This window comes from Idiotropiscis lumnitzeri, chromosome 2 (genome assembly GCF_059441095.1).
Source record: "Idiotropiscis lumnitzeri isolate Australia: NSW breed Sydney's pygmy pipehorse chromosome 2, RoL_Ilum_1.0, whole genome shotgun sequence".
Lineage (NCBI taxonomy): Eukaryota > Metazoa > Chordata > Actinopteri > Syngnathiformes > Syngnathidae > Idiotropiscis > Idiotropiscis lumnitzeri.
This window is the reverse complement of record NC_142392.1, coordinates 26,511,878-26,526,423: the sequence shown is the minus strand read 5'-3', so window position 1 is coordinate 26,526,423 and position 14,546 is coordinate 26,511,878. Positions and strand designations below refer to the sequence as shown.

Below are 14,546 nucleotides of genomic sequence, written 5' to 3'. Positions count from 1 at the left end.
TGAAACTATGAAGGGACTGGAGCTCACAGAAGTGACCAGTCTTGGTTCTGAAGTTCCGATGTAACCAGATACTGCCCTGAGAGAAAATAGGCCTGAGCATTGTTTATGGTGGGGGCAATTCTCTCGCCAGGTCAGTGACCTTCCAGGGTATGGAAGTAATTTAAGGTGGTCACGAGTAGACTGGTCGTATCAACGGGGAGACGCGTCTGCTCTCCCTCTGGGGGACTTTTGGAGGGACATCCCGAAGACTAGCGTGATGGGAATGCATATGCAACAAGGGAAAATTAGATATTCATGTCCTATTTGGGCATTCCCTGTAAGAAGGGAATGTCTGAGAGGGGGCTCGCACGTGCGCGGAGCGCACACACGCACACGTTTTTGGGGAGACTTCTTTTGACATCAGCATGTGACGAGAATAAAATCTTTTTCGAACCAGTTCTTTTCCATCACCAATCCAGCCTTCTTCGGCTGCCTCTCCGGAAGGCAGCAAGGACCCACACTTCAAAGACAAAATATACGACATATTGAAAGAAAAATAATACTCAAATATTGAAATAAGTATAGAATTGAATGAATAAACAACAAAGAAATAAATACCTCCTGGAAAATATCCTTATTTATCAACTTTTGTCAAAGCACAGCATTTCGATCAGATTGAGTTCTTTCTTGCACATTATTAAACAGTCGTAATTTTTTTTTTTTTACTTCTACTTTTTAAGTTACTTCAGTGCATTTCATACCTGTGCCTTCAGTGAAGTCCTACTTTGTCCTACTTGAATAAATACCCATCAAAATACCATCATTTATGACACCACGGCTGGACAAATAATATCCAGAAACACACTTACGCACCACTGAGTGAGTGTTGGACGATATAGCTTCTCTTGAAAGGTCCGACTTGAAAATGTCCTTGCAAGTGTATCTGCAATTAAATCCATGCTTTTCCCTCCTTTGGCAATTGTGGTTTAAAAAAAAGCAAGAATATATTTTAGATTTTCCAACGGCCGCCAATTACGACTTTTGGGTGTGTTGATTCGGCATTGCGCCGCCCCCTCACGAGTGAGTATCCAATCACAAAACGCGTTCATCACCCTCAGCGTAAGGTCAGCGAGAAGGCTCACTGTAACCAACTCGTGATCTGATTGGCTATCGCAACCGTCTAACAAATATGAAAGCTCATTGACTTTGACAGAAGAGATGCTAGCACAATGGCATCTTAAGGCCTTGGAACGAATAATGCGCGCTCCTCGTATTGTGAAACCTGCCCGGCAACACGAGCAAGCGGAATTCTGATTGGATTCAAAACTCTCACCTCAAAATACAACGCTCAGCTATAATATGACACCAATGCGCCGATTATGATTTTTATTTTTCATTATTGATTATGTTTGGCCAGCAGAGAAGGCCTTGAAGGCCCAACACTGAGTTACTTAATAGCCTAAATTAAACTTTACTTTCATCAATAGAGTTAAAGTTATGCTTTATTGTAGGCGTTATGTAATTAATAGTGAAGGATTGTATTACGATTGCTGGCATTATTTTAAACACTTACGGGACAGAAGGTCAATTATTTAATTTAGCAGGTTCATATTTATTGCATATGTTAAACATTGATGAAACAAAAGCATTTTTCAAATGAAAGTAGAAGTACAGTGCATCGATAAGATAGACTGGGATTGTAGTCATGGTGTTTACTGATGCATTCACATGCTCAATTTATATGACTTCGTTTCAATGTAAGACCTCAAACTTGCAAACCCGATAGCACTTCATGGACAAATACGACTAAACACATTCTCCACATAGGCCATAGAAGATACAAACACATCAAGTTGGGCCGGGGAGGACGTCACCGGGACGCGATCAAGAACACCCAAAAACATAATCTGATCTGGGAAAACATACACCACACAATCTGTACACTGACGAGATTAGAGGGGAAGGAGAGACGCAGAGACTGCCGCCTGCCTGAGAAGGTCAGCCTTGGACGTGGAACGTGGACCGGGGGAAGGAGCAAGGACGACCGATTCAACCTACATGATCTTTGACAAAGAAAGCCTCCTTCCGGTTGCTGGAATATAGAATAGATTTTAAGGTTTTCCAATATTGTTGGCAGTTTCTTGCTTTCGGGGTGTTCCAATGTGGTTCACTTGCTCTGTTCTGTGTTTGTGTTGTTGTCTGTGTGTTAATTGTGACGTTGTTGTGTGTCCCGTGGCAATTTGTGGCTCTTGCTGTGCTGCGTTCTACTGGGTTGTTGTGTCTCATGTTTATAATTCCCGCGTCTATGTCCTATGATGCTCAATTGGTTTAATGTTAGGGGGTGTAAGAGAAAGTAGAGTGTTAATGTCTGGTAAGTGATGATAAAAAGGAGAGAGTGGGGTTTGCGTCCCACACTCACAACAAAACATGCTTAAAGTAACGTGTGGTGCATACAATATATTGTGTGAAAGTTCAAGCGATCGTGTGAGTGAATGCAACCCTGAAGCAGAACAGGGGGAAACCTAACGGTGATAAGATAAAACTGCCTGATTGGTTGGAGTGGATAAATAATGAAGTTGTGGATATTTTGGTAGTACAGAGAGGAGAATCCAAAACACGGAAAAATCTGTGATAGGATGGACCTTGCTCCGATGAGAGTTCCACACTGCTTGAGTCGTAGTTGATTAAAAATGGGGAAATGGTGGGAGTGTAAAATTATGATTGGTATAAAAATTTCAGGGGATGATTAGCAATTAAATTACGGGAGAGGATTGGCGATGAAATTACTTGAGATAAAAAGTATATGAAACCGAAACACAAAGGCTTCATTGAGCATGTGTCTTGCGGACGTACAAAATGTGACCATTGGGAACTCTGAGTTGATTAGGAAATTGAAAGAAAAAAGTCAAAGCAAGCAGGGTGAAGAGTGTGGGGAGAGATTGGTGGGGAAAGTGGTGGGAGCAGTTGGATGAGCAGGGGGAGTTGCAGATATGAGGTTGGAAAGATGGGGGTCGCGTGGCCAATGGACGGAAGCTGTTTGTGAGGGTTGGAGATGGGGAGGCGTGGCTGGGGTGCGGACAATATATATAAGATATATAATCATACGCAATACCGACAAAGTGCAACGAAAGACGCGGGTGGAAAAACTGACACCAGGGGAATAACGACGGGAACGAAAAAAGCTTGCAAAAGGCAAGGAACAAAATGAACAAAAATCGCTTACCGCAGAAGGGCAAAGAAAACCAATTGAGCTCAACCGAGAAGATCAATAAATGAAAACGGAAACACAAACAATGAACGGGAACAAGGTACACGGAATGCAATAACAAGGTGTCTAGAATTCACAACTTGGGACATGAGCAAGATGAATATTCAGACGCTGAGTAGTCAGCGTGGAGTGTTTAAATAGTGCAGTAATCAATGACATGTCGAGTGACAGGTGCGTGGCTGGTGGGCGCGTCTTTCCAGCCTTGACGACATGAACAGGAACAAGCACTGGAAGGAAACGCCCCCACTCCAGCTGGGCAAACACAAAACAAAAACATGACAGGACAAAACGGACCATGACACAAAAGGATTAGGTTTTTGGGATAGGTTTTAATTGAAACATTTTATGATCATGTTTAAAGAAAATCTTTAGAACAGGAGCTGTCTAGCAATTGATGAGAGGTTTGCCAAGTATAAAGTTGGATTAAATAGTTCGGCAGCTGATTTATGAACTGATGTGTATTAAATGTGACAAAGGTGGACGACAGATGTTTTATGACTATGCGACACCTGCCCTGACATGACAACTTTTAAGGGACAAGACAGCATTCCAGAAATACCAGACTAACATCCGCATCTATGAGCTGTTTGACGTCACAGGTGCAGGATCGTCAGCTACGTCCAGGAGGAACAGAAGAAACAATTTCACGGAGACTGAATGGGAAAATCCACAAACGCACAGTGGTAAACTTTGGCATACGCTGGCTAAATTGAGGCAAAATTATGGTTCTGCCAGCACAAATCTCAGTGTAATCAAGGCGGACGCGCCGATCGAGGGGTCTCTGTGTGGAATTGGAAAGTATCGTTTGGTGAATGAAAGTGTGACAGAAAAAGTGTTTGTATGTCTAAGTGGTTTGAGTGAATGTTTAAAAGACGGGCCTCAGGAAAGAAACCTGATGAAGGGCACCGGCAAGCCCTAACACCACGTAGGATGCAATGGGCGGACAGGTCTGATCAACCTGAATCCCTATTGCACTCCCAAGTACTGATTTTCAAATTGTTATTGGAGACAGATTGGACTAATCAAATTCAAGCATCAAGTGAATGATGATCAGGTGAGATTGGCCGTGCCGTGCATCAGATATTTCTGGCCCCGTTGGGGCCGATGTTGCTGTATCTTTTAGGTGGGGAGCGGAGGAGACAGGCCTGGTCTATGTGGCCAGGGCGAGACGTGAATGGAGTGAGACTTCCGGAAATGACCCATCCAATAATGTCGTCATTCCGCAGCTGTTCCAGTTGGCCGTCCTTAGGGCGTGTCCTTCTGGTTACGGACATCATGTGAAACAGTCCATCAATGACAAAATGCTAATCAGTCTCAGGAGAACACATTTTTTTTTACATCATTTTGCACGACATCAGAAAAGGAAAATGTGGGATTGGATTAAGGAGCGTTACTAAAAATTGTTGTACTTGCAGGTTCAGGTGGCCAAGAGGGCAAAAAATTATAAAATAAAAAAATGAAAAAAAAGAGGTGGGGCAGCTAATGCATGCAGCTCCCATTGCACCTGCGCCTTCCGCTTCTGCTGCTCCTAGGCAAGGTTCGGGTGACGCGGCACCACAGCAGATTGGCTGTCCGTACCCGGCCGGTCAACGAGGTCGGGATTGCGGTAACAGAGGTAGGGGTGGTTATAGACGGGGGTTGTGAGTGGGGTGTGCTCTTGCTGCGGGGTCACTGGGTGATGAGCAGTCCATACCGAGACACTTTCTGGAATGTGCCATCCTCTGGTCCGGTGCCATTCCTGTCGCCCAGAGCTCAACCAGCGCAGGGGGCGCCACCGTTACCCACTCCCAACGCACTCTTCACACCAACCCGCTGGTACCCCATTCCATGACAGGGGGCCGCGGAGCATATGTGGTGCTCTCCTCCATTCCAGTGGCTGAACTGAAACATCTGAGGGCAGCTCTGAAACCTGGTTCTCCATCCTCCCGCGGTGGGTATGCCCTGTTCCTGATCCAAGCTCCACCCATTCACCAATTGACCCAGTACATTGTACACTGTACATATGATCGCACATATGATTTGGTATATCAAAATGCGTTGCCTCGCATGCGTGCCTTGTCCCTGAGCAGCAGAAATGGTATGAATTGTTTACTTTCGCTGAGCCACAAATCACATTGACTATTGATGCGCGTCTTCATACTAAAGATCTAGGCCCCATGGTAAAGCGGTGTGTAGAGGCGGTTGGCTGGGTTCAGACGTCTATTACGAATGTTGAATACTCCGCGTCACTATCAGGATATCATATTTCAACACCCACTACAAATTCTTCGGTTTTGGGAACGTGACTAAATTTCAAAATTTCACGAAACGGGTCACTCGGGAGAGGTCGCTCTGTGTGCGTCTCTGCCGGAGGGGTTGTGGACACGGGGCCCAACTGATTTTGGGCTCTGCTCCACAGCTCCCCCAGTTGTTTTACTGTCTCTACACCCTCGCCCAGTTGACAGAATCAGAGTTGGCACAGCCTGGAGGTGGAGGGAGGCATTCGGGAGACAATAGGAGGTGAAGACTGCAGCGGTTCTTGGAGCTGTCTACGTCTTGGAGAGCACCTATTCTTCCCGTAAAAAATGGTTTAATTTGGTATCTGCGTAATTCTAGTTTGGGGATTTTTATTTATTTATTAATTTTTTTTTATCATAAATGGTAACTATTTCATTTGGTTTGCTTTAAAGATTTGCCAAAAAACTGTCAAAATTGGAGCGTTAGCTCAGGGTTTAATTTATAATCTCTAGACAGTTAGATATTTGAACTCAGTGAACTAAATTTTCTCTAATTCAGGAATAATTTGCCCATCTTGCAAAGCCAAATTCTAACATTGTGCCATATTAGCTGGATATCATTAGGACATTATTGCGAACAAACACATCTGGATTGTGGTGATTATCGGCAAAACTAAATGTATACGTTGGAAAATTGTTTCTGGGGGCAATGCCTGTGAGGATGCCACTGTCTAGATCAGGGGTGGCCAACCAGTCAGAGACTAAGAGCCACTTTTTTTACTGTGTTACTGCAAAGAGCCACATCATACATGGGCACACATGAACATCATTCCATGCATCATGTGTGTGTGCGCGCACACACAGAGAGAGACACACACAGGCCTCTGCTCAGCCAGATTTATTGAAAATGACCCACAGCAAGATAATGACAGTTATTTTTTTCAACAGTTAACATTGTGTGCACTGTCTCACACACACATAAACTCTCAGTTCAAGCAAGTCCACAAACAAAAATATAACAATTTTCAATGACATTTTTCTCTTACTATGCTGCTTAGTGGGACTTCTGGCATTCCTTGTCCTGAACAATCCTCCTCAAATCTGGCTTGTATTCCGTTGTTGCCACTCGAAGCAACTCTTTCACATGAGTGTCTGTCAAAACAGATCGATGCTTTGATTTCACATGTTTCTGGGTGGAAAACACAGACTCGCAGACGTACGTTGACCCAAACATCGACAGGATCTTTAGCACAGCCCGTTTGATGTTGGGGTATTTTTCCATTGGCACACGTTTCCAGAACTCAATGGTCCCTTCCCTGAAAACAGCTTTCAGTTGATCCTCCTCACAAAGATCGATCATCTCCAACTCCGCCGCAGCCTCATCTGTGACGAGCGGGATTTTCAAACAGTCCATCTCCGCATTAAATGGGTCGACAAGGAACGTAATCTGTGGTCTTTTCAGTTGTAGATCACGGAACCGGGTCACAAAGCTTTCGTGCAAGTTTTCAATCAGCGTTGCATATCTGTCTCTTTTCTTTTTCAGGGCGGCACTGGTGACATGTTCACTGGCTTTTAGCAGAGTGGGAAAATGCGTTAAATCTTTCTTTTGAATTTGCGTCTTGAACAGTTTCAGTTTGTTGATAAACGCAAACACACATTGCACGAGGTCAGGCAGCATTTTTAACTTGCCTTGCAGGGTCAGGTTCAGTCTGTCCAAGTGACACAGCATGTCGACCAAAAATGCCAGATCCATAATCCACTCGAGGTCCGAGAGCTCGGGATAGTCCTTGCCCTTCTCTTCCATGAACAGTTTTGCGGCATCCAAAAGTTCAAAGAAGCGAGAGAGCACTTTGCCTTTTGACAGCCACCTCACAGTGCAGTGCAGCTGCAGGTCACCTGGAAGCCCTTGGTCCAGCTCAGCGATGAGACTCCTGAATTGCCTGTGGTTAAGCGTGTGTGTGCGGATGTAGTTCACGATTTCCATCACAGGCTTGTTGTCTGAATTCAATGATTTAGACACGAGTTGCTCCCTGTGGATGATGCAATGGAAATTCCAAAAGTCGGGAAATGTTTGATCAGTTTTACATAGCCCCACAAGCCCGTTCACGGATCCGATCATGGCCGGCGCTCCATCCGTGGCTATTGCAGTTAGTTTTGCTATGGGCAGGTTCGCTTTTGCAAATGCAGCCATCATCGTTTCTTTCACATCTATGCCACGGGTTCTGTCTTTTAATGGCACAATATCAAGGAATTCTTCTTTGATCATACATTCGTTTGACACAGACCGTGCAAAAATTGCTAACTGAGGCTTGTCTTGTATGTCACAGCTCTCATCCAATGCCACACTAAAATACTCACATGCTTGAAGGTCAGAGTGCAACTGTGATTCAATAGCAGTGTTAATGTCCGATATTCTGCGTTCAACAGTGTGGCGCGAGAGTTGGACATCTGATATGCTTCGTTTTAGTTTGTTGTCTTCAGGAGACAAGATTTCAACAGCGTCATTAAGGCATTTTTTTATGAAGTCCCCTTCACTGTATGGCTTTTTAGCCTGTGCGATGTTCCAAGCCAGTTGATATGAAGCAAGCGTTATGGTTTCTGAGTGTTTTGTTAATTTTTTGAAAAACTGCATCTGCTTTTCAAAGTGACCAACCTCTGCTTGCGAAGTTCAGTCCCTTTTGGAAATTCCTGGTCGATGTAAGGATGGATTGAGTTGAAGTGACGCTGAAGATTTGAAGCTTTGAAATGCGCCAATGATGCCTGACATATAAGGCAGAATGGCTTGCCATTACGTTCAACAAAAAAATATAAATTCTCCCACTCTGTTAAAAATGTCCTGTTCTCTTCTTCATATTTTCGTTTGGCTGTGCATTTTTTCCCTGCCATTTTGAGAGCGAATTTGAAACAAATTATTTACAACTCAAATAATCTCGCGCGTTTGACGTCACATCAGACGTTATTCTTCTTCTTCTTTTCAATTCAAACTGGCTCACCCGGTCAGCGCGCCACCTAGTGTAAATGAATGGCAGCGCCAGCCAAGCATTTTTTAAGCTTGTCATGTGAAAGCTCCTGAAGCCCCGACGAGTGGATCCCCGAGTGCAGGTAACAGGCTAAACTAGCAGCTGTTTGACGGCTCGGACTACGTGCTGGGACCCTGTGTGTACTATTGATGAAGTTTGGTGCAGTTCTGAGCATTATTTGTGGCTAATAGTGGCGTTTGCGGTCGGACAGTGGCTCCGTACAGCGCTGTATGTGGCGATAGTGCGGTATTTGCTGAAGTTGGTGGATCTCGTGAATCTAGCGGTCGGGTAAATTAATCTCTTGAGGGGGGGTTGTTACGGTGTGTTTGACCATGGTTTACACTTACGCCTTACGCCAGAATATCGCTTAAAGAGCCGCATGAAATCAGCCAAAGAGCCGCATGCGGCTCGAGAGCCGCGGGTTGGCCACCCCTGCTGTACAGGATAAGCAGTGTGGATAATGACATGACATGACAAATATTTGTCCTATTGTGGCGGACATTACGACCATGCCTCTGACCCAGTAGGCATCCCGGGTGGGGGCGTATTCATGTGAATGTTGTGGGCGCCAATTTCTGATTGTCCTTCAGTTGTTGTTGGCAGTCTTGGAAAAAAGACGTGTTCGTAGTCAGTCGTGTGTACTCATTTCAACTGCCATACTGTCATCAATATTTGCACAACAGAGTACTGAGTTTCGAGATCCTCACTATAATAGTTCTCAAAATTATATTTCTTATCAATTTATCTTAGTTAAGGGATATTTTATTGACAATCTAATCTCAATCTACAAAGGCAGAAAAAAAATTGGTGGTGGGGGGGAGCAAATCTTTTTCTTCTTGGTAGGGACGGGTGTGAAATAATAGAGAAGCACTGCTAGTATATGCAGACATTATATTCATACAATCTAGCAGCCCGAGTGAACCACAGCATTGTTGCAAGTTCGGTCGGAGAAACGGAAACGTCCCACTGCTGTTGCAGCGGCGGCTTCTCGGGACAGAGGCGGAAGTGACGTAGGAGCTGAGTCGCCAATGTGGCGTTAATTTAATTATTTTGTTATTTTTTGTATCAACCGAATTTAAATATTATATAAAATATATATTAAAATAGAACATCCATGGGTAAAACCAAACACAGAGGCAAAGAAAGATATTTGAAAAATACGCACTTGAAGCATGACGTCATTAGCAAGCGCGCAGCTTCCGAAGGGCCTCGACCACAAAATTAATTAACAACAAGAAAAGCAACAAGATATTGACATTTTTGAATGCCTTTTTCCTTTAAAAGCCTTAATTACATATATCCAGAGACATTGTTCCTGTTTTACTGTGTATTTTTATTTTATTTTATTTTATATTATACATTTTTTTCTACATTCATTACCCTTCGTTGTGAATTCTATTTAAGGATGACAATGTACATGTTAGTTTAATACCTGAAGTGAACTTGTGATACTGTTGTACTGTCTATTCAAAATGTTCAATAAAGTTTGTTAAAAAAAAAAAAAAAAAAAGGGCCTCGACCACATCCACCGACCCGTCCACACCGAAACAAAAACACCCACCGCTAAATTCTTCTGATTTAGTGTAGAACTGACTGTAAATTTCTCACAGAATGTCCAGTGCTACTCTAAAGGACTACGATATAATTCATCAAGTCTTTGTGTCCCGATAACCTCATCTTCGCGCGTTGATGCTTTTCGGCGTAGTTAGCTTAGCTTCTTAGCTTATCTTGTTAGCTAGCTAGCCGCTAACGAAAAGAGGCACATGACTCATCGCCAAGCAGAGATCAAGTGCGGATTTTTTGGAATTATTATTTGAAAATGTGCGAAAGAACGACACCCAAGGACAAAGAGGAACTTTGTGGAATAAAAGAAGAAAACGAAGCAGGTTTGTACACGTTTTACTCTCATTTGCTTTGTAAAGAACGACTTTCTATCGTTAAAAATATGCATCACAACATTAAGTTGTTTGGGGAAATCGTTCAAGGTTATTGCCGTTTTTTTTTTAAATATTGCCTTTTACTTGCCGGGTTGCTGAACATTTGTTGATGCCAAATGAAATCAGTGCGGAAAACGTTTGCCAAAGAATAACCAATAGTGGGGGGTGAACTCCATGTTTTTCCCAGTATAAAATTTGAACTGATTATTTAACATTTTACATTTTCTGGTTTTTATATTTTGTTCAAGCAATTTCTTACTAAAAATGTGCACACTGCCGCGAAAAGGTAAATGGCGGTTGATCAATTTTAGTGAATAAAACACAAAATATTAAGTTTTTTAAAAAAAAATCAAGTACGTATTGGTATTATTTATTTATTAACTTTTTACTGGCTCGGTCAATGAACCTCGGGTGGCCATGCACTGTTCTGTGCACGTGTGCATAGTTTCACCTCATCCAAACAATTAAAATACATTGAATGCATCCATCCAAGGTTGCACGGATCTTATCAGTGAACAAGCGCATGCTGCAAGGAATCCATCTGCATCTTTGTCTTACTATGGGCTTAAAAAGGGAGTATGCCACAACCCCCTTTTCTACCAACAAGGCCAGGAACATTTATTTCCTGGTAATACAGTTCCTGTGGCCCAGGTGGTTTGCATCTCCCCCACAAGTCAGAGTTCTTGATAATTTATGCAAATGTCAATGATGATGTATCAGTGGGAGGTCTTGTGTTCCTTTGTTACTCATTACTGACACCCTTTGGCAGTTAAGCATCATTGCAGTTCCAAAATAATTTAGTGAACTCTTAAAATATTATGGTGTATCTTAGTCTAATTTGAATATGTATTGGATAACTTTAATATAAACAGTCATTATTCAAATATGTCAACACGAAAGTCAGAGTGAAAGTGTTGTTGCTTAATGCTTATGTGAAGGGATTTTGTCTCTTCAAACATAATTTTGTTTTAAATTTGATTTAGAAACAGAAATTTTATTTTAAAAAAGGAAAAAGGGGAATGTCGGAATGTACTAGCAGGATAAATGTCATTTTGGGTAAAAAAAACAAAAAACAAACGTAAATCATGCAATAAATAGCCACTCTGATTCCAGGGCCCCTTTAATTCTTTTAGGGATCCAGATTATAATGGAAGCAAAAAGTACCCACGATGAAACTATCTCTAAATGCAAAAAGAAATACTTGTAAACATATTTCACTTGTAGGATTCCTATTTTATCAATGACATTATGTTGCGATGGCCCCCAGTGGTCTGCATCAAGATGTTAGGGTCCCACAACAGGTGTTCCATCAGACGCACACAATAGCCTGTGTGTGCTAACTTCAGCTCGCTTCCAGAAACGTCTTTGACTATGTCCGGAATGAAATCGGGCATCAGCCGCAACGTGCTTCCTTTTTAGATGCTCGTTTATCACAGTTGTGCTGCTAAAGGGACGTTTACATCGTAGGACGTAATTTTGTGAAATGCCCCCATGGTCCGGTCCAAGTTGGGGTCGCACGCATTGCTCCATGTGCGGCAGGCGCAAATCAAGGTAGCGCGGTAGAAAATAAGACAAAGTCGCCGCCTGAGGTTTGACTTGACCAAACCAAATGTGTGTTTGTCTTTCTGTGTCCTACAGACGTCAGACAAAACGATCTCCGTTCTGTGAAAGAGGAGCCAGACTGGACTCACATCAAAAAGGAGGAGGAGGAGGAGGAGATCAACAAGTCACCAGTGAACGTTGTCCCTATAAAGACTGAAGATGAAAACAAGGATGAGAGTGAGGACAACAGAGGGGCGGAGCCTCCAAGCAGCAGCTCAAGTCATCACGTGATAACAGAAGGTGATGAAGACCACTGCGGGCCATCACAAGTACATAATAAGGACACATTATCAGACGCTCATGACGATGATGATGATGATGATGATGGGCAAGCCAAAGGTGAAAGGGCATGTCACACTGACTCATTCACTTCAAAGCTGTCTTTAAAAGGGCACGGAAAAACTCACAGTGGTGAAAAACCTTTTCCTTGCTCGGTTTGTGGCAAAAGCTTCTCTCGAAAGTTTCATTTAACAATCCACACAAGAACACACAGTGGAGAAACATCTTTTACCTGCTCAGTATGTGGCAAAAGCTTCTCTCAAAAGTCTCATTTAGTAAGGCACACAAGAACGCACAGTGGAGAAAAACCTTTTTCTTGCTCAGTTTGTGGCAAAAGCTTCTATCAAAAGTTTGATTTAACAATCCACACAAGAATGCACAGTGGAGAAAAACCTTTTTCTTGCTCAGTTTGCGGCAAAAGCTTCTCTCGGAAGTCTCATTTAGTAAGGCACACAGGAACGCACAGTGGAGAAAAACCTTTTTCTTGCTCAGTTTGTGGCAAAAGCTTCTCTCAGAAGTCTCATTTAGTAAGGCACACAAGAACGCACAGTGGAGAAAAACCTTTTTCTTGCTCAGTTTGTGGCAAAGGATTCTCTGAAAAGGGACATTTAACATATCACACAAGAAAGCACAGTGGAGAAAAACCTTTTTCTTGCTCAGTTTGTGGAAAATGCTTCTCTCAAAAGTCAAGTTTAACAGAACACACAAGAACACACAGTGGAGAAAAACCTTTTTCTTGCTCAGTTTGTGGAAAATGCTTCTCTCAAAAGTCAAGTTTAACAGAACACACAAGAACACACAGTGGAGAAAACCCTTTTTCCTGCTCAGTTTGTGGTAGACGCTTCTCTGTAAAGTCAAATTTAACTTGTCACACAAGAACACACACTGGAGAAAAACCTTTTTCTTGCTCAGTATGTGGCAAAAGCTTCTCTCATAAGGCAAGTTTCACAAAACACACAAGAACACACACTGGTGAAAAAGCTTTTTTCTGCTCAATTTGTGGCAAGAGTTTCTCTCAAAAGTCGCATTTACGACGCCACACAAGAGCACACAGTGGAGACAAGCCATTCAGTTGCAGCGTTTGTGCAAAAAAATTCTTCACTCAACGTAGTGCTGAGAGACACGATTGTGCTGGTGAGAATTGCAGCAATCCTTGAAGCTTCAAAAAAGACAACAAAAAACTGAAGGAACTGACTCTTTGTGGTATGATGTAAATTTTGATTTTGAATAAAATCTGAAAAATTTAATTTTGCAAAGCTCTTTTATTGGCACTAAGCCAATGGGGTCAGAGCCAGAATTATCAATGTGTTTGTGTGATGATTTTTTTGTGTTTACATCAAACATGTAAATAAAATTAATTGCCTTTGCCTGGAACAACATTTGTTAACGTTATGCTTTTCAGTTTTCTTTTTAAACGTACTTAATGGAAAAGGTGTGAGAAGAAACGGTGCTTATGAAATCGGTGCCTTCCACAATCATCAATAAAATCACTTGTTCCACTTGCTCAACTGGCCTTCATTACGCTGTGTGAAAAGGTGAAAAACTGAACTCGAAGTTGAACTATAAAAAGAACCAGAAAGAAAAACGCAAATAGTCTCAGTTTCTCTCAATGGTTTTGGTATGTCAGGAGTTGGCAACTTGATGGCGACTGGAGTCAGTGCTGGTTTTCTCGCTGTGTTTGGCTGGCTCGTATATGTATGGTCCATTGAACAAAACTCAAACTCTTCAAATATCCCCTCTCATACATTTAATATTTCACTTTCTGAATAAATTTCTGACTTGCTAAAACCACTTTCTAGATTGAGCTCTATCAAGCGTTTGGGGTTTGTTGCTAAGCAGGATCTCACTTTGGAAAAACTGTCATTTTGTCAAATATACCAAATATTTTTGTTCATGCTATATTATGCTTTTTATACATTGGATTAGTTATATAATTAAATAGGGAAATATTAAAATTGGAAACCACATACAGACTTAATTCAATTAATAAGAAATATCGAAACATTTTATAAATATTGAACTCATTGAGAAGAGTCCCAGTATTGAAATAAATATTGAAATATAAAAAATACTTATGTATTAAATTAATTCAATAACCCGACCCCGGATGAGCGGCAGAAAATGGCTGGATGGATGGAATAATTTAAATTGCATACATATTCAAATGAACAAATATGTTAAGAAATATTCAAGAGTGAAATGAAAAAGTTTAAATTAATATTGATATAATGTTGCATATTATAAT

The 14,546-nt window shown here is 42.0% G+C and overlaps 3 protein-coding genes across 3 annotated transcripts in view; 2 read left to right on the top strand and 1 right to left on the bottom strand.

Moving 5' to 3' along the window:
* The window catches only part of LOC148342129 (uncharacterized), a 99,071-nt gene that overhangs the window by 63,994 nt on the left and 20,531 nt on the right, over positions 1 to 14,546 (top strand). The window lies entirely within an intron of this gene.
* On the bottom strand, positions 6,518 to 7,447 carry LOC148342131 (general transcription factor II-I repeat domain-containing protein 2A-like). The gene has a single exon (XM_088288074.1). It carries the CDS (start codon positions 7,445 to 7,447, stop codon positions 6,518 to 6,520), a length of 930 nt encoding a protein of 309 aa, XP_088144200.1.
* On the top strand, positions 12,424 to 13,458 carry LOC148342130 (uncharacterized; the record flags this gene model as incomplete). The annotated part of the gene is made up of 1 exon (XM_088284741.1): positions 12,424 to 13,458. A coding segment is annotated over one exon (1,035 nt), but the record flags the coding sequence as incomplete, so codon positions are not given.